Source organism: Lemur catta, chromosome 6, assembly GCF_020740605.2.
Source record: "Lemur catta isolate mLemCat1 chromosome 6, mLemCat1.pri, whole genome shotgun sequence".
NCBI classification, from domain to species: Eukaryota; Metazoa; Chordata; class Mammalia; order Primates; family Lemuridae; genus Lemur; species Lemur catta.
In genome coordinates this window covers 21,054,569-21,075,428 of record NC_059133.1, presented here as the reverse complement: position 1 = coordinate 21,075,428, position 20,860 = coordinate 21,054,569, and the positions used below count along the sequence as shown (strand labels likewise).

Below are 20,860 nucleotides of genomic sequence, written 5' to 3'. Positions count from 1 at the left end.
CTTTTGCTACCCCATAATTGGGACAACTGCCTATTCCACATTCGCCAAGTTTTCTCTATCACCCTCAGCCACTAATTTTTAAGAACGACCTGTCCTGGGAAGCATTTAAGTATGATTTCTTCTCCTCTGTTATTGGCCTCCCATGCTGTGCTGCTTACCATCTGTACATGCTTGCAGGGCTGTGCAGTAACTAAACATCTTTATAGCTCCCACTGGAAGCTTTTTTTTTCTTCTTGAGGACTATGCCTTGGTTCTAATTTGCTATAATGTATCTATATATATATAAAGTATAAACCATCTTGTCATTTGGCAAAAACTTTTGAAGAGTATATTTAGCATTTAAAAATCTTTCAAAAATTGAAGAAGCTTGAATGACTCAAAAATAGCTTTTTTAGGGTTCAAAAATGGGAAAATGAATAATTGTAATAGAGTAATTTGGTAGTTCTGGAGAGAAATGGAAATGACTGAGCTAATTTCATTTTAGCAAACCTCTGCTCTACATTGATCATCTTCATTTATGAGTATACATTTTCTCTTTTGAATAAATAAGCATTAGGGAGGTCTGCTCTGTATGTTAATTTGGCTAGTCCATTCATTTATTCACAAAAGTTTTATTTCTTTCTAGGCCAGCTTGATGAATTTTTCTTTCTAGAAAATATGTTTCAAGATGAGCCGTATTTAAAAGAATATAGATACTGATTTATATTTTATTAATGACTTCCAGTAATTATGTCAGTTATCAGTAATTGTATTATTTTTTTCAGGACTTACATTTGAAATGGGAGGAGATCCTTTTAAACATAAAGTTAGATTTAGTTTGAATATAGATTATCTTTTAAAATATTTTACCTTCACAGATATCTCTATTTATGTTGACAGCTTTTTGACATTCATACCAGTGGCCTATTGACAGAAATCCACACAGGCCATCACAGCACCATCCAGTACTGTGACTTCTCCCCGCATAACCATTTGGCAGTAGTGGCTTTGTCCCAATACTGTGTGGAGGTGAGTAGTTGAATTTATTCTGTGACATCTTGGTCTCCAGATATCCAAGGATGACAGAGAATGGGCTGCCTAAACCATTAGATGTTGAGGATGCTTGCTTGAGAAATTATATATAGAGTATTTTTTTCATAGCCTACTGACCTATAACTTTGGGATATTAAACCATATAGCCAGCTTTATTACTTTGATTGAAGTATTTATTACAGTGATTGAAGACTTGACTTGACAGTGTTATAGGGGATGGTAGTACCATTCCCCAAGCATTTACTGAATGCCTAACATGTGCTGGAGTCTGGGGAAACAATGGAATGACTGCTGGTTTCCTAGACAGAAACATGGCATCTCTTAAACAGTATAGGCACGGAGTCTTTTTTTCTTAAAAGAAATGGTAAGAGATGAGTTCAGTTCAGATTTCTTAGATCATTGGGTAGGATAAGATAGGATATTCATTGCTAAGCACTAATGAATAAAATAATTCCAATAAATTACTTGTTTATATTTATAATTTTGCACTTGTTAAATTTTATATTCAGCTTCTGTATCCAACTGGCCCTGGAAGAATTCCACCTAGTGAATTGCTGTATTGATTTTTTCATAAAGCAATGAACTGTATTTTTCCTTCAAAGATAGATTGATTAGTTTTTCCAAGCCTTCTTACTCCTTATTCCTTGGGGTTGGTTTTCCCACCAGGTAGTTTGAAGCCCCCATGAGATCACAGTTCTAAGAAGATGGGTATGGCCCTTTATCTGGAAAATGGGGCAGATGGGGCAGTTCACTTGGTTCATAGGCTCCTCTTCAAGAGAATCTTGTCTACTGTGAGCACTTCTTCAGTGTTCTGTGCTTATTTCAGCGATTTTTAGTGAGTTTGCCACCTTGCCCCTTAGTGTGAAGGCACTGGAGGAGAGGTGCTAAGCTATCGCCCTTGAGTACAGAGGCTCAGAGGAGAGGGGATGAGCTCTGTAGGCTCCTCCTAATTCTGAGTACAGCAGTACCCATAACACTGAAGAAATTCCCTGCTGAGAACCTTCACTGCAAGCAGAGGCAGTGAGTGTGAAAAAGCTCTAGTCCTGTTTGAAACTATGGGAAGAAATAGGGTGCTATGGGCAGTGTTCTCTTGGGAAGAGGCTTTGAATTGGAAATTTTCGATCTGCTAGATCTTGAACTTAACCCCATAGATCCTCAAGGTGGATGTGGCTGGAATTTTCCCTTCTTTGGGGTTTTGTCAGGATTTTTAGAAGGAGTGGAGGAGCAACTCTTCTTGTAGTCTTTCCTGTCACTTCTAAAATCCTACCCTCTGCCATCCTTAGAAAGCTCCAGTAAACAATGTCTTCCTTTTTGAAATATAGGGACTTGATTTGGAAATCTCTGAGTGACAAAGAAATGATGCAGGAGAGATTGGGGGAGAGCAAGGAGGGATGAGAGGGGAAGATTTTCAAGGGAGATTTCTCAGTTGTAGAACCACTTTTGTTTTTGGCCTTTGTTCCAACTTGGACTCTAGAGATGAGGCAGAAAAAAATTTCCTATAATTACTTAATAACCATAGAACTCACTGAATGAAAACCACTGGGCATGTGATGAGGTACTTGTTTTGTCCATGCTGGTTCTGAAATCATAACGTAGGTCTGTAATTTAAAGGATAATGAGAGGGACTCAGGCACATATGGTACTTCATTAGACTGGAATATATTTGAGTAATTTACAGCAGAACCCAGGACAAAATACAGCCAGGCTGGTGGCAGACATTGACAATTTGTAATAAGCATGAATAACAAGAGAAATGTGTATATGTTATAATTAGTACATTCATATATTGTAGAGTTTTGTGATCAGTTGAAATGAAGGTTAGATGACAGTCTTAGTGGAAAATAGTGTGAATATATCAGCTGCTTATCTTCATCCTATTATTTGTTTACATTGATTTTTTTAAATGGATAAATCATTTACGTGATTCCAAAGTCAAAGTTTTATAAGTTACATTCAGAGAAGTCTTGTTTTCATCCCTATCTTTTCCCCTCCATTCTTTTCCTCCATAGGTAGCCATTTTGCTTTTGGTTTAACCTTTCAGTGTTTCTTTTTGCATATATAAGCAGATATCTATATGCATATATATATATATCCATATATATATTCATTTATATGTTCACATATTTATTTTTCCTTCTCTTATATAAAACGCAGTACTGTATAGTATATATACTCTTCTGCACTTTGCTTTTTTTATGTTAATAATATCCTAGAGATTAGTTATCAGGGTGGTTTTCTCATTCCTTTTTATAGCTGGATAGTATTCCATTATGTGATTAATGTAGTTTATTCAGATGGTCCCCTATTGATGGGCATTTGGGTTGTTTCTAGTTTTTTGCTATTAATAATAATGATTCACTAAATAATATTCTGCATAAGACATTTTGTATTTTTGGTAATGTGTTTTTGAGCTATATTCATAGAAGTGGTATTACTGAGTCATTCTTGCTATTTTCAATATTCCTGCTATATTCAAAATGCTTATGAATGTGATTTCATATGTGCTGTGTTTATTCTGTAGCTATGGAATATAGATTCATGTTTAAAGGTAGCAGATTGCAGAGGACATTTAAGTTGGGTTCATGGTGTGATGTTTTCTCCTGATGGATCATCATTTTTGACATCTTCTGATGACCAGACAATCAGGGTGAGAAATATTTTTGTTTTAAACATTTAGTGATGGTGAGCTAACCCTTCTACAAACTAAGAAATTGATGGGTAGTATTGAGGGAAGTAAAACAGAAAACTACTAGATTCATATTCACCCTGGAAAAGTGCCATTATATGGACTATAACAGTCTCATTCATTCACTACTTGTTCATTGAGTATTACTGTGGGGCAGGTGCTAGGGGAAGTCCAATGATTAAACTGTATTTTGTTAATTTAAACATGTTACATTTGATTCCTTAGGGTAATTTTTGACTCTTTCCTCAACCTTGAATTCGCACATCCAGTTACTTGCCAATTCTAATAGATTCATCTTTTCTGTTTTGTATCATTTATCTCTACTTTTCCATTCCTTCTGTACAAGCTCAGGTCTTTATTACCTGTTGCCTCTCTTCTTGTATTAGTCTCTCTTTTTTTTTTTTTTTTTTTTTGAGACAGAGTCTTGCTCTGTTGCCCGGGCTAGAGTGAGTGCCATGGCGTCAGCCTAGCTCACAGCAACCTCAAACTCCTGGGCTTAAGAGATCCTACTGCCTCAGCCTCCCGAGTAGCTGGGACTACAGGCATGCGCCACCATGCCCGGTTAATTTTTTCTATATGTGTATTTTAGTTGGCCAGATAATTTCTTTCTATTTTTAGTAGAGATGGGGTCTCGCTCTTGCTCAGGCTGGTCTTGAACTCCTGACCTCAGGCCATCCACCCGCCTCGGCCTCCCAGAGTGCTAGGATTACAGGCATGAGCCACTGTGCCCGGCTTGTATTAGTCTCTTTTTTCTTGCTCTTCTGCATGCTGTTTCCAAGATATTTTCCTCATTTGCAGTACGGTCATGTCATTTTTGCTCAAAAATAGATAGTGGGTCCCTAGTCTGCCCAAGTAAATATATAATTCTTTGACCACCGTTAAGCTTCTCCACAGCATGGCCTCATTCTGCTCCAGTCTGTCTTCCAGTTTATTCCTGTAGAGAAGCTACACTGAACTGCTCGCATTTTCCTAAGCACCCTGTGGTTCCCTGCTTCTGTAGTTTTGCTTAAGTGTTTCTTATGTTTGTAATACCCTACTTCCCTGTATCTCTCTTTGTTGAAATCTTAACTAGCCTACAAATCCCCTCAAGCCTTCCTCATTTTGGGGAATGTCTGTCTCCTTTAATGCCATATAATTTTTTGTCATTTTCCAATGGTGCTTATCAAATTTTGAGTTGAATTTAAATACAGATTTGATTTGGTTTACTCCTCACTTCAATACTCCACTGCTCTTTTGACTTATTTGTGCATCTTAGATTATAAACTCTTAAAGGCCAGGGACCCTAGTTGGTCCCTGTAGTATCTAATACAGTGTTTTATACACATTGTAGCAAAATTTATTTAGTATTTATAATACTATATGCCAGACAATGTGCAAAGTACTGTATATGTATTAATTTACTGATTCTCACAACAGTCCTTTTTGTAGATGAGGAAACAGGCACAGAAAGGTTAGGCAAAGGAAGGCTGAGAATGGTCAGTGCTACTTAATGTGCCAGTCTCAATGAGTTGGAGCCAGAATATAAATCAATGCACTCCTTTCTTCGTCAAGAAAGTCTTGTTAAAAAAAAAAAAAAAAAAAAAAAAAAAGCTTCACACTAAACACACTGTTACAGTATGTTTACAGTGGTATAGTTGATTTACATTCTGGTGCAAGTTTCTTATCTTGTTGTGAATTGGTATCAAACAGTTTGAAAACCAGCAGGAGGTCCTTATCTTTGAGTAGCACTGGGTTAAGTAACCTGCCCAAAATTACAACTTTAGTTAGAACTAGAATTCATACTGAAGCATTTTGGCTCTAGAACCCATAGCTCTTAATACTAACTTAATACATTTTACTATAGATTGTGTTAATATTACTAAATATTTATTGTTGGATTATAATCTAATAATTAAAAAATTTTTGTATCTTGCTTTAAGATGAAGACTTGTCTTTACATTATTTCAGAGGATTAACTGTTATTAATAGTTTGTTTATCTCTTAATCAGCTCTGGGAGACAAAGAAAGTATGTAAGAACTATGATATAGTGTTAAAGCAAGAAGTAGATGTTGTGTTTCAAGAAAATGGAGTGATGGTCCTCGCAGTTGACAATATAAGACGTCTACAAGTGAGTAATTTTAAGAAAACAATTGGAAAAATTGTTTTAGTCGAACTCTGAATTCACAATTTTTCTTGTTTGTTTTGAATTTGGGATCAGGCATACTTGTACAGTATCTAACAGGTGCCCAGTAGGCATTAGTGAATAAATATATATGCCTGTATTTAGAATTAAGTAAGGTAAAACCTCACTTCACTCTTCTCCTGTTGGCATCTATGGTCTCATTCCTTGATTTGTATGGAGTCTAGGAATACCATGAGGACAAATTTGAACTTGTCCACAAGAGGGATTCGCACATGTCTGATGGAATGTGCAAGGGGGGGATGAACATACCAATGTAAGCATTTTTACAGGGGAAGGACAGTAGGGTCTTTGAAAGAACAGAAATCACCTTAAGTGATGAAGGAGTCTGACTTACTGGAACCAAGCTGGGCTTTACATACTGAAGCGTACCTGTGTACTCATTTACTCACACATTTGTTGAATAAATATTTATTGAATACTTATTATGGTCCTTGAGAAGGAAAGGGTTGTTTAGTAAAATTGAAAGAACTGTACTGCTTAGGGATCCATACAGCACTACTCTAGATTGCTCATCCCTTGCCCCCCAACAAAAGGTGGGACACATGGTAGGATGGCATTTCTCGACTGGCTGAAGAGAAAAGGAGTCCCAGAGATCCACTGGCAGAGGAATAGTATTTAGGAACTCTGAATGGTGGTAAGGGAGAGAGCAGATGCCCTAAGGAGCATTGGAGTTCTCAAGAACAGGTTAGCACTACTGTGCTGGTGGCCTGAGTAAAGAGTCATCTGAGTGGAAATCTAGTGCATTGATAGAGACGTCCTGGAAGTGGTAGTGATGTTATAGGTGTAAGTCACGGGAGCACGAGAAAACAAACACCTCATCAAAGGTGAAACGCAAGAGACTGCTTGCATGTTAGCCAGCCCAAGCAGAACAGCTGAGTATGGACCATTGTGGAGGTATCAGCATGTGGAGCTGAGTGACAGTGGTGACTTGTGGCTGAGAGAGGTGATAAGAGCAGCAACCAGAGAAGAAGAGCCAGGGTCGGCATTGCTTTTATGTGAAGGAGTGTGACATTCTGCCTTGCCCTGAGGATGCCCTGAGAGACATAGGATTGGGAAGGCCAGAGACCCCTGTCATAAGTGAGAGCTAATGATCGTGTGAACTATTTTCTCACAGTATATTTGTTATTTTAAGACCCTTCACTAGTCTTTAAGAGCATGAATACAACTTGCATTAACATTTTTTTTCCAGATAGGTTTTAGAAGTGCCTTTTTAACTTCTAGGGCAGGGTTTTAGCATTGATATTGTGATCTTATGCCATCTTTGGATTTGATTTGATTTTTCTTGATTTGCTTATTGAAACATAGGAAGCATTCTCATGAATAGCGTGTGAAAGAATGAGATGAGATAGTGAAGTAGAGCCAGAGAGCAGAGAGGAACAGATAGAGAAGAAGAGAGAAAAATAAAGCACGCACATGGAAGGTGTGAGAGGTAGCAAGAGATTGAGACAGACTGACAGGAGGTAGGACAGAGCTTAACGCATTCTAAAGACACAGAGCTCCGCTTGATGTAGTGCAGAGAATAGTGACTCTTCACTCAGGAGACCCACGTGCAAGTTCAAACTTTATCATCAGCTAGTTCTACGATGTTGAGTAAATTGCATCACCTCTGGACCTAAGTTTCTTCAACTGTAAGGTCTTTTTCATGTTCAAAAGTCTGAGCTAGTCATAGGATAAAGGTGGAATCCAAATTCAGGAGACAGATGCCTGGGAGTAAATTGTTCACGATATATGGTAACTTCTTGTCTACTGTGGGGGTCAGAGTCAAGTTACAAGACACCCCTGAATATGGCCTGTTCTATATTTTATAAGTTTTACTATTGTCCTCAATATGTTGATTAGAAGCTCCTAATGCCTTGTATGTCTGGGATGAATTGGGATGTGGAATTGAATGTGAGTTTCTTATTAACTGGTTTTTAGCAAGCTGATTCTTCCACTTGGAATAATTGCCAATGCAGTTTTCTTGTCAAATCCAGTGTCCTCATGCTTGTATTTTCCTTATTAAATTTGTGCAGTCTTTCTTTAAGAGTTTTGTAACTGTGAGACTTAAAAAAGTCATCTGACTATAAAAGTATCATTTTATGTCAGTGATTATGGGAGAGTTTAGAGGATAAAATGACCAATAAATAGTTTCATTTAAGTGAACAAAACATTTTTTAGTTACTGCTTAAAAAAGCTCTTGAAATTGATTTTTGATAGAAGAAAGATATTCATCTTTTAGTAGTTCAGTTTTCATTTTTAATATCTAATAGATCAGAACATGCTGCACAAAATATTGCAAAGGAAAAACTACCTGTGATTGATTGACCCTGTGATCTGTATACCTGAAACGAAGATAACGCTTATTTCATATTGAAAAATAATTTAGGATTTTTAGGTTATGATAGTAAGTTAAAGAGAGGTATTTGACAGTTGATTTAAGCTTGAGAAATATTTTTTCAGGTCACATATATTGGTTGAGTGAGAAGCCATCTTTATTTGTGACATTTTAAAAAATAATCATTAGTATTGGTATAGATTATGAAATTGTGTTTAAGCATTACAAGTCCAGTCAAGCCAATTATGCTTATGGGTTCTTCACCAATGGCCCCACACTCCCCACCCCCACCAAAAGGGAAAGAATCTTAATTTACACTGTTTTGTGAGTGATTTGGAGGATATAAAACCCATTTTAATTTGGATTTGTCTTTTTATGTTTGTCTCAGTCTTGTTTCACCAACCCCCTTGAAAAATATCAGAAAAGTATATTTTAACAAACGATATAGCCCTATTAAAAATGGGCTTTGTGAAGAAATGGAAAACAGGGTGTGGAGCTAGCTGTGGGATTACAAATCAGACAGATGTGTCTCAGGTGGGAGCACAGCAGCTGCTTTTTAAACCCTTTAAAGCTCGTTTTATTTTATGAAAATGTATTTGAACCACCAAAGTGAAATGAAATGAAAGCATGAAGTACTAAATGCAGCTGCTGAGACTGGGATACAGCTTTATTGTTCCCCTGGGAGCTCTTGTTGGTTATTTTCTATGTTTTATTTTACTTTTTCAATTGGAGCCTCTGTTCTAAAGAACAAAAACTACTATTATAGCCTAATAACTGATTGTGCCTCATTTTTCATTAGCTCATTAATGGAGAAACAGGTCAGATTGATTATCTGACTGAAGCTCAAGTTAGTTGCTGTTGCTTAAGTCCACATCATCAGTATATTGCATTTGGAGATGAAGAAGGAGCCATTGAGGTATTCAGTTCTAGTTTTCAGAATCTTTCTGTGCAGTAGAATTATTTTTTTTAAATTAATAGGTGTCTGGCATTGTACACATATACACTAAACAAATCTTTCTGTGATTGATTTGTCATTGTTACTTTTAAAAAAAATTTTTTTTATTTCAGCATATTACGGGGGTACAAGTGTTTAGGTTACGTATATTGCCCTTGCCCCCCCCAAGTCAGAGCTTCAAGCGTGTCCATCCCCCAGATGGTGCGCACTGCACCTATACGTGTGTGTATATGCCCATCCCCCCCTCCCCTCCCATCTGCCTGACACCTGAAGAATGTTATTATTATATATGCACCTAAATGTTGATCAGTTAATACCAATTTGATGGTGAATACATGCGGTGCTTGTTTTTCCATTCTTGGGATACTTCACCTAAGTAGAATGGGTTCCAGCTCTATCCAGGATAATACAAGAGGTGCTATATCACCATTATTTTTTGTGGCTGAGTAGAACTCCATGGCATACATATACCACATTTTATTAATCCACTCATGTATTAATGGGCACTTGGGTTGTTTCCACATCTTTGCAATTGTGAATTGTGCTGCTATAAACATTCTAGTGCAGATGCCCTTTTTATAGAATGTCTTTTGTTCTTTTGGGTAGATGCCCAGTAATGGGACTGCTGGATCAAATGGTAGATCTACTTGTATCTCTTTGAGGTATCTCCATATTGCTTTCCACTGAGGTTGCACTAGTTTGCAGTCCCACCAGCAGTGTATGAGTGTTCCTCTCTGCATCCATGCCAACATTTATTGTTTTGAGACTTTTTGATAAAGACCATTCTCACTGGAGATAAGTGATATCTCATTGTGGTTTTGATTTGCATATCTTTGGGGTATAAACCTAGGTGTTGCTTAATTTCTTTGTGTTAATTTTTTGTGGTTTTCTACTTTGAAGATTTTAGAACTTCTAAACAACAGAATCTTCCAGTCCAGAATTCGGCACAAGAAAGCCGTAAGGCATATCCAATTCACAGCTGATGGGAAGACTCTTATTTCAAGTTCTGATGATTCTGCAATTCAGGTGAGAGGGAGGATGAACTCCTAGTATCTGTAATGCTGACTCAAAGGAACACTTCGATTATGCCTAAAATCTGGTGTGCATTTTAAACTTATTACTTTGGGCATACAATCATATTATGCACATGGGCTTAAATGAAACCCATTGATGTTTCTTATTTTTCTGTGGATGAGGTGGGCAATTTGACTAGAACCCTCTACTGGAAGGTTGTTTATTTTGATAATTAAGGGTTCATTTGAATTTTCCTGCCTGCCTTGGTATTTGGATTTGTATCAATAAGTATACTTTTTGCCATATTTATGCAATTTCTTTTTATTTTTCTTTACAGTAATAAAGTATGATTCAAATGATTGAAATCATTTCATTCTTTCATTTTAAGAAAAAAATGTTTATTATGTTAATGAAATCCTGTGAGAAAATAGTAGTTTACCATAACGAAAGATTATAGACAGGGAGGACTTAAGCTATATATTCTTTTTAAATTTACTTGATTGTTATTAAAGTTCCAATGCACATACTTTTAAAATTCAAATAGTATCATAAGGCTTATTACGAAAAATAGACCCCTTCCTCCATTCTCATTCTCCTAAAGCACTTTTAGCTTTTAGATGTTTCTTTTGATATTTACCTTCATGCCTCCATGTGGCGTGCTTATAGTGCTATTCTTGATTTTCCCGTTTGAGGAATTATCTACTGACTTCTCTACAGTAAGATGAAGATTTAGCTATTTTCCTCCTCCCACCTGTCCTACCTTCAACATATGTGCATGCACACACACCCATTTATCAATCCTCATCATCCCAATACAGTTACAGCAAAATTTTGTTTACATCCTTAGTGTCATTATAATGACTGTGCGTACTAAGGGTACTGTGAGCGAGTTTCCTGCCTTAATGCGGTTTAGGAAAATTTGACCTTTGGGTGTAGTTGGATATTATTTTACCGTAAAACTTTGAAGATATCACTCCATTTTCTTCCAAGATCCAAAGTTCATGTTCAAAAGTTTGAAGTCGTTCTGCTTTCTAATCTTTCTCTCTGGAAGATTTTAGGATCTTCACTTTGTCTCCAGAATTTTGAAATTTCATAATGATGTGCCTTGGTATGTGTTTTCCTTCATTTTTTTAAATATTTAGTATCCCTTCTTAATTTGGAGACTTAGATTTTTCAGTTCAAGGATGTTTACTTGAATTATTTCTTTAATTTTTTTGGTCCAGTTTGCTTTCTTTTTCTGTAGCACCCATTAATCAGATTTAGTTCTCCTGGACTGTCATCTAGTTTTCTTATCAATCAATCAATCAATCATCCATCAGCCTATGTGGAGAGAGTATAGCTTTCTTTTTTCACATTTCATCTTTCTGTGTTATGCTCTGTTTTCTGGGAGTTTTACTCAGTTTTACCTTCCAGCTCTTTTATTGAGTGTAATATTTCTACCATTATGTTTTTAATGCCAGAGAATCCATTTGTATTGTTTATTCCTTTTGAAGAGCAGTGTTCTTGTTTCGTAGATGGAATATCTTATACACACACACATATATATAATTTATTTATTCACACACACTTATATATTTTTTTTTCCCCACAAATTTTTATTTCCCTGCATAGTTACTGTTCCCTCCAAGTTGCTTTTTTCTGTTTGGTTGTTTTGGTCTCTTACTTTCTCTGAAAGAGATGATCTCTGAAAGATGATCTGTATGGGGAACCTTTGTTGTCAGTATCTTTGGCTCTTTTATCTTGGTCTCCTCAGATTCTTAGAGAAGAATCTTCTGGTCTCCTATGTGGAGGATAAACCTGGCTGACAGGTTCTCAGAACTCAGCAGGGGAAGAGAACTGGGGGTAGATGCTGGATCTCAGCATTTAGTATGTATATCTTCCCTTGATCATCCCTAGTTCTCAAAACTGTAACCCTACCCTCAACTGTGCTGCTGCCGTTTAATCCAGATATTGTTTCTGGCTTGCTTTCATTATCTGTAGGAGTATTGTCTCTCCTTTCTTCCCTTTTTTCTCATAGAAACTTTATTTGGAATTCAGCAATGAATCTTTTCTTTTTCACATGAAATCAGTTTTTCTGAACTGTTTGGAGGGATGAGAAAGCCAAGCATTTCTAGCTTCACAGCTCTGCAGCTCCTTCTTCTGTTGTTTTCATGAGGCATTAAAAATATGGCCTTGTTCTTTGCTCCATCCCATTCCCTCACTGTTTTGGACCTTGTCTTTCCTTTGTTGCCTTTATCCATGTTCTGCTCAATTTGTATTCTATTCCCTATGGTCTCTCCTGGTTTTAGGGTTGTCCTGGTTAATTTTGAGAGCTCACAGGGCCCAGACTGCTCTAGCCCTTCCAGATTGTATCCAGCTCCCTCGTACTCAGTGTCTGCTGCTTTCTTCGAGTTGCCATTTTAGTAGGATTTTAGAAGTGAAGGAGATAAATGCATATGTTCAGTGGAAATTACTATATTCTTTTATTTAGTATATATGTTTCGTATGGTGGTAATATTTAATTAACCACGTTATTAAAAATTATTTGGAAAAATCTTTTTATGTTAAGTCTTTGTGAGTCCTATCATGTATGATTGTGATGAAATGGGCTTTAGTACAGAAACTTATTTATTATAGGCCCCCATGGCATTGATGTATTATTAATAGCTGTGAAACTTGGTGTAATAGTCACCTTTCTTTCCAGGTGTCTTTGAAATGGGTAAAACTAAACTACATCTGATGAAATTCTGTTGAGACATTGTATACTATATAGTCTTTCTATCAAAAATTAAATTTGTAAGGTTTTATGACTTGCTTGAAGACTTCAGATATTCTCAGCCAGAGGGAGAAATAATTTCCAGAAATATTTTTAAAATAGCAGTTAGATTATTTTTAGAAATACCAGTTGTGTTTCATCCTCTTTTTCTGTTCTGCTCAAAATACTTTTTATATTTACAATGTTTTAATGAGTATACATTCATGTAACAAAACTTTTGGTAGGTATTTCCAAGAAATGACAGGTTTGGTTTTGTTTTAGTTTTTCAGTGTTTTTGTAAATGACTAAATAGAAGTTTGTTTTAATCATCTTTGTATCCCCACTGCCTGGTATGTAGTAGGGTTTCAGTAGATCTTTGAGCTGAAGTTACTGCCAAAATTTGGAGAATCAACTCACCTAATTATAGCCCTTTAGAGTTGTGAAAATTAAGGTCTACCTTGGTAGTTTTGGGTACTTTACCTTGAGGTAAATAAAGCCCAAGTATTAGTCGTGTTCACCTAAGCCAATATATAAGAATATATTGGTTCTTGCTGGTATAAGACGTTTCTTTAGTATTTCTAAAATTTAAATTTTATTTATATAGCTGAAAAAATTCTACAGTGTATATATATTGCAGAAATCATAGCTAATGGTAGATCCCCAGACTCAACTTTATTACATTTGACTAATGCTGGGGGAAGTTTAACTGTTATATCAAGGTGATTGAATTAACACAGTATGTTTGAGTTCAACAAAAAAAGCATCACTGTCATCATTGCTTTGTCAGGAAGCTTCTGTAACAAAAACTGTGAAGGCTATTAATCTCCCTTCAGTGACTTTCAAATTCTTTGTTACAGCTGCTCAGGAAGGCTCTCTGACCTCTTGACATGGAGGGCAGCAGTAAGAAGCTAAGTTAGGAATGAGTGTTGAATCCGGCACAGCTAGGATTGGTTTTGGGTTCTTAAAATGCTGAAATTCCTAATTCATTCTCTTTAGAATTACACTCACTTCCAGTTGCTCTTCTGAAGTCCTCGTGCTTACGTACAGGATCCCCTGCTCTTGCTATTCTGCTTCTGTGAATGAGCCTTCCAAGACAGGATCCACGGAGAGACCTGAGAGCCAGGGCTGGTGGAGAGAATGGCTGCCAAATGCAGTGGATAAAGCAGTAAAGAAAGAAAGGGGAATAAGAGATGCCATTTCTTTTATAATATTGTCTAAGCCTGATAGGAAAAGACTTAAAGACATTTCTACTGTTTAACATTCATCAGTTAAAAGCTAAACCCAGAATGTTACTGATGTGCCTACCTGTGGTCATGGCTGATTTTTAAAAATCTTTTTATTCTTTTCAAGCCTGCCTGATTGTCCACACCTAAGAAGTTTAGCTTCTTCAGGCCCGCTGGGCTATTTCTTAAATACCTCCCAACCCTTTTTCTTTACTGTTCCTTCTGCATAACTTATGCTCCAGCCAGATTGAACCAAAAGCAGGTCCCTATAATCTTTTCATATTTTCCTGCTTCTGTACTTTAACTCCAGTATTCATTCCCTTTGAAGAGCCCTTCTCAGTTTGTGAATCATACTTCCAGCTTATTCCACAAGCCTACTTTGAATGCATTGTCTCTACCAAGTCTTCTGTAAGGAATTGCTTTTTTGAGTTCCACAGAACTTTAATCTGTCATTGTATCTTCTATTGTAGAATGTTTTTTGGTTTTCTTTTTTTTTTTTTTGGTTGTATGTCTCATTTTCTTTGCTAAACTGTTAAGTTTCTTTATGCTAGATCCTTGTTTGAGTCTGTTTGCCTCACATATAGGTGCTAAATAAACATTTGTTAAATAAGTTAATTTGAAGTCCAGAATTAACATGGCTGTAAATACAGTTGCTCCTGATTTAGTAATTAAGAGATGTTCTTTTACATGGACATGGCATAGAAATTAGTTTTTGTTCTATTTACCTCTGTGCCTCAGTTAGATATGTTTGTATGCTTATTTGGTGCCAGTTACTGGTATTATTTCAATTCCCTGTCCTTCCCTTGTGTCTGAGTAGCTCTTCCGGAAACTCCCTTTGAAAAATAATACCCTATCACTGCTTCTGTCAATTTGAGGATTACATTAGGGGATAGCTGAGATCTCTGAAGCTTGTAAATTCTATGACCTGGTTTGAAGCTGCTTTGATCAGCTGACCTTCCCAGGCAATAGGGCCAGCTTCAGTGGAGCCAAAATCTGCAGACTTGCCCAGCTTGTAGGTTCAGAAATCTGTGAATATGTAATTGGGATAATTTTCTCTGGAAAATTTAATCAGATGGTGAGCTCACTGGCATATTTTGGCTTTTCCTCTATCTTCTGGTATAATTAACTATTCTCTAAGCAACTGAAGAAAACAAATTTTATTTAGGAGGAAAAGTATTTTATTTTGCCCCTAGTCAAGTTAATTAACCCCAGCTTTTCTGTCTTTAAAACATAGGACACCATATTTTTCCTTGTTACTCTTCTTTGTTTTACTGAAATGCCATGAGGACAAAAGACTTTAGACAAGAGAGTGCACACTCCCTTCACCCCTCTAATGGGGTAGTGTGGGGGAAGGTTATTGATGACAGTTATTTTCTTGACTTTCAGGTGTGGAATTGGCAATCAGAGGAGTATGTCTTTCTGCAAGCCCATCAGGAAACAGTGAAAAGCTTTAGGCTCTTGAAAAATTCAAGACTGCTTTCTTGGTCATTTGATGGAACAGTGAAGGTAATTTGAAGCACAGGTTAGTTTTCTTAAAAAGTATTCAGGTATTGCAGTGATTATATTTTAATAGCCGAAAAGCACATGGATGTTAAGTAATTATTTAAATTTTTATTTTCTTATGCCTATATTCTGTTCACTGCAGTCACCTGTATCTTCCGTGTGTTTGTGTTCATACTAACAGACACTTAAAGAGGTTAGAATACCCAGTGTGCTGAAGCTCTTGTTTTATAGATCTGTCCTATTGCCACATGCTTTTTAATACAAGGTGTTCTTAAAAGTGTCAACTTTTAGGTTTTGTTGTTTTTTTTTTAAAGATATGGAATATTTCTACTGGAAGAATGGAAAAAGACTTCATCTGTCATCAGGGTACGGTACTTTCTTGTGATATTTCTCTTGATGCTACCAAGTTTTCGTCTACCTCTGCTGACAAGACTGCAAAGGTATGTTAATTCATTGAAATATCCATGCATAAAACTTTGATATTGGTTAGGTATTCTGAGTCCAAATAATATATAAAACAGAAACAATAAGAGTTGCTGTCTACGTATCTGTCTCTGTCTCATATTTTATGAGCTTTTGGAGGATGCCCATTGGCATATAGTTGGTGTCAAAGAGATTAAGTGAATGACACTGAAGACTTCTGATTTCTCCCTTATGGAGTTCTTTTTGTCTATAACTAATCAAATGGAATCTCTATTGCATAGCATAGGCAATAAAAATTATTGAAACGGATTTGCATTTGATTACATGCCGACAGTAAATTTTTTATGTGCTTCTGGAAATCACATTCCAATGAGTGATGCTGCTTAGTTGAGGACCTTGAGTATTTCACTCTCTTCTTTTATTCTCCATCTTTGTTAATTGTATCATTATCTGTCTTTCCAAACTACAACCTTGGAATTGTTCACTGACAATTCATGCTGTGTTTATTAATCCTCAGTATCTCTTAGATTTGTCTTCTCCTCCTTGTCCCCAACCTTAAGACGGCACTCTCCTCCCCCTTCACTTGTGGACTCTCCTCATGTCCCACCTCTGGTCTGCACCAGCTCCACTTTATGTTCCATACTGCTGCCTGCATCGCCCGTTGAAACACCTGTCACCCAGTGGTTTATAGGCCGACTCCTTAGCTCATCACTGTCTTTTTCTGCTATATTGTTTCCTCTGTGCCAGCCTACTTCCTACCTCCATTTTCTTGTGTGTGCTGTTAACTTTGGTTTGACACAAACTTCTATTCCTTTTTTGCCTCATTCTTCTAGACCTAGATTTGCTGTCAGTTCTTCTGTGAAGCTTTTCATGACCCTCAGGCAGGGTTAGCTGCTCTACCTTCAGTGTTCCCATTACATTTTATTCACGTTTGTTAGAGCATTTACTTTATACAGCTGTCACTCACTGTTCATGAGCCTGTCTTCCTGATTAAACTATAAACTTCCAAGGATAGGGACTGTATCTAGTTCATCTTCATACCACCAGTTCCTTAGCTCACAGTGCCTGGAACATGGTAGTTTTCAGTATGTGCTTGTTAAATGGTGATGACAAAACCATGAGAGAGAATATTGGAAGGAAGAGAACAGTATTTGGCTGCTAAAATAGTAGGCTAGTATATTGACTAAGCTTTGGAGATCACTTGCCATGTGCTAGGGATTTCATTCTCTATAATCTCATTTAATCTTCACACCATAGGTACTATTGTCCCCATTTTACACATGCAGAAACTGAAGCTAGAAAAGGTTATATGAGTTGTTCTAGGTCACAAGGATCTAGTGAACAGTGGAGCCAGAACTCACACTCAGGTCTGCTTCATTCCACATACTGCTCTTAACAGATTGAGTGTTCTTCATTCTAAGTCTAAAGATAAAGAAGCTGTGACTTTTGTCCTTCTGAATTTAACTTGAATAATTAAAGGGAAACTCAGAATAATTAACAAGGTTGCAGGTTGGAACTTGGGCATCTCATGAAAGTTTATAAACTGTCAAATATTGAAACTTCCATGTAATTTAATTTATGACTAAATAGTACTCAAGTCAGGGTTTGCAGATGCTTATTTCAAGTGCATTTACCATTTCTAAACAGTCTTAATTGCCTTTCAGATTTGGAGTTTTGAACTGCTTTCCCCTCTTCATGAGTTGAGGGGCCACAACGGCTGTGTGCGCTGCTCTGCCTTCTCTGTGGACAGTACCCTGCTGGCGACTGGAGATGACAATGGAGAAGTCAGGGTAGGGTGTTTGCTGCTATGAGAGCACTGCTCTTCCTGTAACTTGGGCTAGCACTCTTCATCACAGTGGGAACTTTTGTTCATGGGACAGGGAAGCACAGGCCCTGGGGTTCTGGTTGGATGAGGCATTCTTTGTTTTGTTTTTTGTGCATGTTGTATTCACAACTGCACTCCACTGCAGAAAAGAATTCATTTTAGAGTTAGAGTGAAGCATCTCCTATACATGTGAGGAGGCAAATGCCCTAGTTATTTGCAGTTGGTTCTCTGCTATTAGCATGAGAATGATTCATCTTAATTCTTGGACTTGAAGCAAAGGTAGTTTTTAGTGGCAGAATTTGAGAAAAATAATGTTGTAAATCATTGGGTTATAAATGAATTGAAAATTCAGCTGTTTTCAGTGCTCAAAGAAAAGATCTCTTTAGCACGATACCCATTAGATAGTCATTTACAGGGTGTTTGCTGCAGTTCTCTTTGGACTGTCCTACTTCGTTAAACAGTACAGAGGCTCACATTCCATCATGGGGTGGGCAGTGAAGGGCTCCGTACAGAGCCAGAGTCTGCTTGATAGGCCAGTTTTATTACCCTGCAGTGCTTAAGACAGACATTCAAACCAGGCCAATTTTATTTAGAAAACAATCTTTCTAGGAGGTATGGAATGCTGTTCTCTTTGTGTCTGTGGAAATATAGTACAATATGGAAAGTATTGCATGCTGAAAGATTAGAAATCATGGAAAAGCAGTCAGTCAGCCTGGTTGTGTTAGAAGAATTGGGAAAGTTTGGGTATTGGGATGGCAGCTTTGGTAACCGTTATATATGAGGAAGATGTTTTTTCTTTTCTTTCTTTTTTGAGGATTTAAAACTCAAGGAATAGGTATATGTTGCAGAAGAACAGGACAGTATGTATTTTGAAGGAATAGAGGTATTATCAGATAGGCTTTCCAGGAAATTAAGATTCTCCTGCTTGAGGCCTAAGTAACCACCTTCTCTATTCCATTCACATAATGCCGTGTCCCCTGAAGTGGCAGGCTTGCTTTGGGAACATTCATTTTGCTCTGAGTTCTCATCTTTGGATGAAAGTGCTCCTTTACTGGTTGTGAGGCAGTGTTTCATTTTTCAGATACCCCTGTGGGGATAAATTGTCTCTCTTAAACTTTTGAGTGTTATTTAAAGAATTTTCCTTGGTACATTAAAAAAATTTTTTTCTATGTGATTATTTAGAATAGCGGAAAGCTGTTGATTTTTGTATATGTATCTATCTATCTTACTGAAATCTTTCTAATGACTTTTTCTACTTTGTTCTCTTGGATTTTTCAGGGAGACATTTGCAAATGATGATTTTGGTTATTTTCTTTTGCTATTTATGTCTTTATTTCTTCTAATTCTGATGTGCATTTCTTTGAAAAATCAGAGCACTGCTTATATATTAAGTGTCACTGGAAATAAATGCAAATATTAGCATCTGTGATTGGGTTGTTTATAAGAGTCTAGTAAAAAATCTTAGTACGTATATAGGGACTTATTTAAAATGCATATATTTTAGGTGTTTGAATGACATCTATCAACATTCTTGGTGTTAGCTCTTTGACTAGAATTCTTTGGTGTTTTTTTTTTTTGAGGAAGTTTATGTATTAGTCCTTTTTTGTTTGTTCCTTGTTCCTATCATTCTTTTAGTTAAATGGAAAGAATCAATATTCTAATCAATTTCTCGAATCCTTTTGGGTTTTAGGAAGGTTTTCAAATATGTCTCAGATGATATATATATTTTTTAAAACTAGAGAAGCTTGTGGGTAACTCATTAATAATTGTGTATCATGTTTATGTAGATATGGAATGTCTCCAGTGGTGAGCTTCTCCATTTGTGTGCTCCGATTACAGAAGAAGGAGCTACTACCCACGGAGGCTGGGTGACTGACCTTTGTTTTTCTCCAGACAGCAAAATGCTTGTCTCTGCTGGAGGATATCTTAAGGTAAGAGTTCCTCAAGGACTATGAAAGAAAAGAATATCCTGTATTATACTTTCCAAGCTATTCTCACTTCCTGTTTCTCATTTGGGCCTCCTACAACCAAGGAGAGTAAAAGGGCAGTTACTGTTGTCCCTGCTTTGTAGGGCTACCACTGAGGTCTGCAGGGCTGCTTTTCCTCATATCTCTTGGAAGCTTTGGTGACAGTGTTAGGGATGCTCTCAATCCAGAACTCTCATACTGCCCCGTGCAGAACTTGGATGATCAGAATCACTAGCGATTGGGGTGTTTAACTTAATTCTGTTTTCTGTGTTACTCGTTGTTTACTATTTTGGTTGAAATTTTTTTTAAAAAATGTATTTGTGTGGTCGGGCGCGGTGGCTCACGCCTGTAATCCTAGCTCTGGGAGGCCGAGGCGGGTGGATCGCTCGAGGTCAGGAGTTCGAGACCAGCCTGAGCAAGAGTGAGACCCCGTCTCTACCAAAAATAGAAAGAAATTGTCTGGCCAACTAAAAATATATATACAAAAAAATTAGCCGGGCATGGTGGCTCATGCCTGTAGTCCCAGCTACTCGGGAGGCTGAGGCAGTAGGATCGCTTAAGCCCGGGAGTCTGAGGTTGCTGTGAGCTAGGCTGATGCCACGGCACTCACTCTAGCCCGGGCAACAAAGTGAGACTCTGTCTCAAAAAAAAAAAAAAAGTATTTGTGAAATTTCCTTCCTTCAATAATATTAATAATAGCGGCAGCATATTGCTTTATAGTTTATAGAATGCTTTACACTTCCATCATCTCATTAACCAGCTTTGTGAGGCTTAGATTTTATTATCCTTGGTTTATAGGTGAGGACATTGATTTTCCTAAAATTATATAATTAGTAAATAGAAGAGTCAGGACTCAAACCCAGGTCTTCTTCTGCCTCAGTTTTCTCTAGCAAGTTGGCTTATGCAGACTTACCAGTGACTATTGAGGACAAGGCTTGGGTGTGTTGTGGTGCTTCAGAGTCATTTTTTGGTGCATGTATCTATTTATCCATCCATTCAAT

The 20,860-nt window shown here is 37.1% G+C and overlaps 1 protein-coding gene across 9 annotated transcripts in view; it reads left to right on the top strand.

The window, feature by feature from the left end:
* APAF1 (apoptotic peptidase activating factor 1) overlaps nucleotides 1-20,860 on the top strand; it is a 91,684-nt gene that overhangs the window by 40,542 nt on the left and 30,282 nt on the right. For all 9 annotated transcript variants that reach the window (XR_006735716.1, XR_006735715.1, XR_006735712.1 and 6 more), the window contains exons 18-26: nucleotides 880-1,008; nucleotides 3,554-3,679; nucleotides 5,707-5,826; nucleotides 9,015-9,131; nucleotides 10,071-10,196; nucleotides 15,528-15,647; nucleotides 15,959-16,084; nucleotides 17,732-17,857; nucleotides 19,680-19,823. Coding sequence is in view for 3 of the 9 variants with exons in the window: in XM_045553173.1 (XP_045409129.1) it covers nucleotides 880-1,008; nucleotides 3,554-3,679; nucleotides 5,707-5,826; nucleotides 9,015-9,131; nucleotides 10,071-10,196; nucleotides 15,528-15,647; nucleotides 15,959-16,084; nucleotides 17,732-17,857; nucleotides 19,680-19,823 (1,134 nt within the window). In the remaining 6 variants the exon portion in view is untranslated. The remainder of the gene's footprint in view (nucleotides 1-879; nucleotides 1,009-3,553; nucleotides 3,680-5,706; nucleotides 5,827-9,014; nucleotides 9,132-10,070; nucleotides 10,197-15,527; nucleotides 15,648-15,958; nucleotides 16,085-17,731; nucleotides 17,858-19,679; nucleotides 19,824-20,860) is intronic.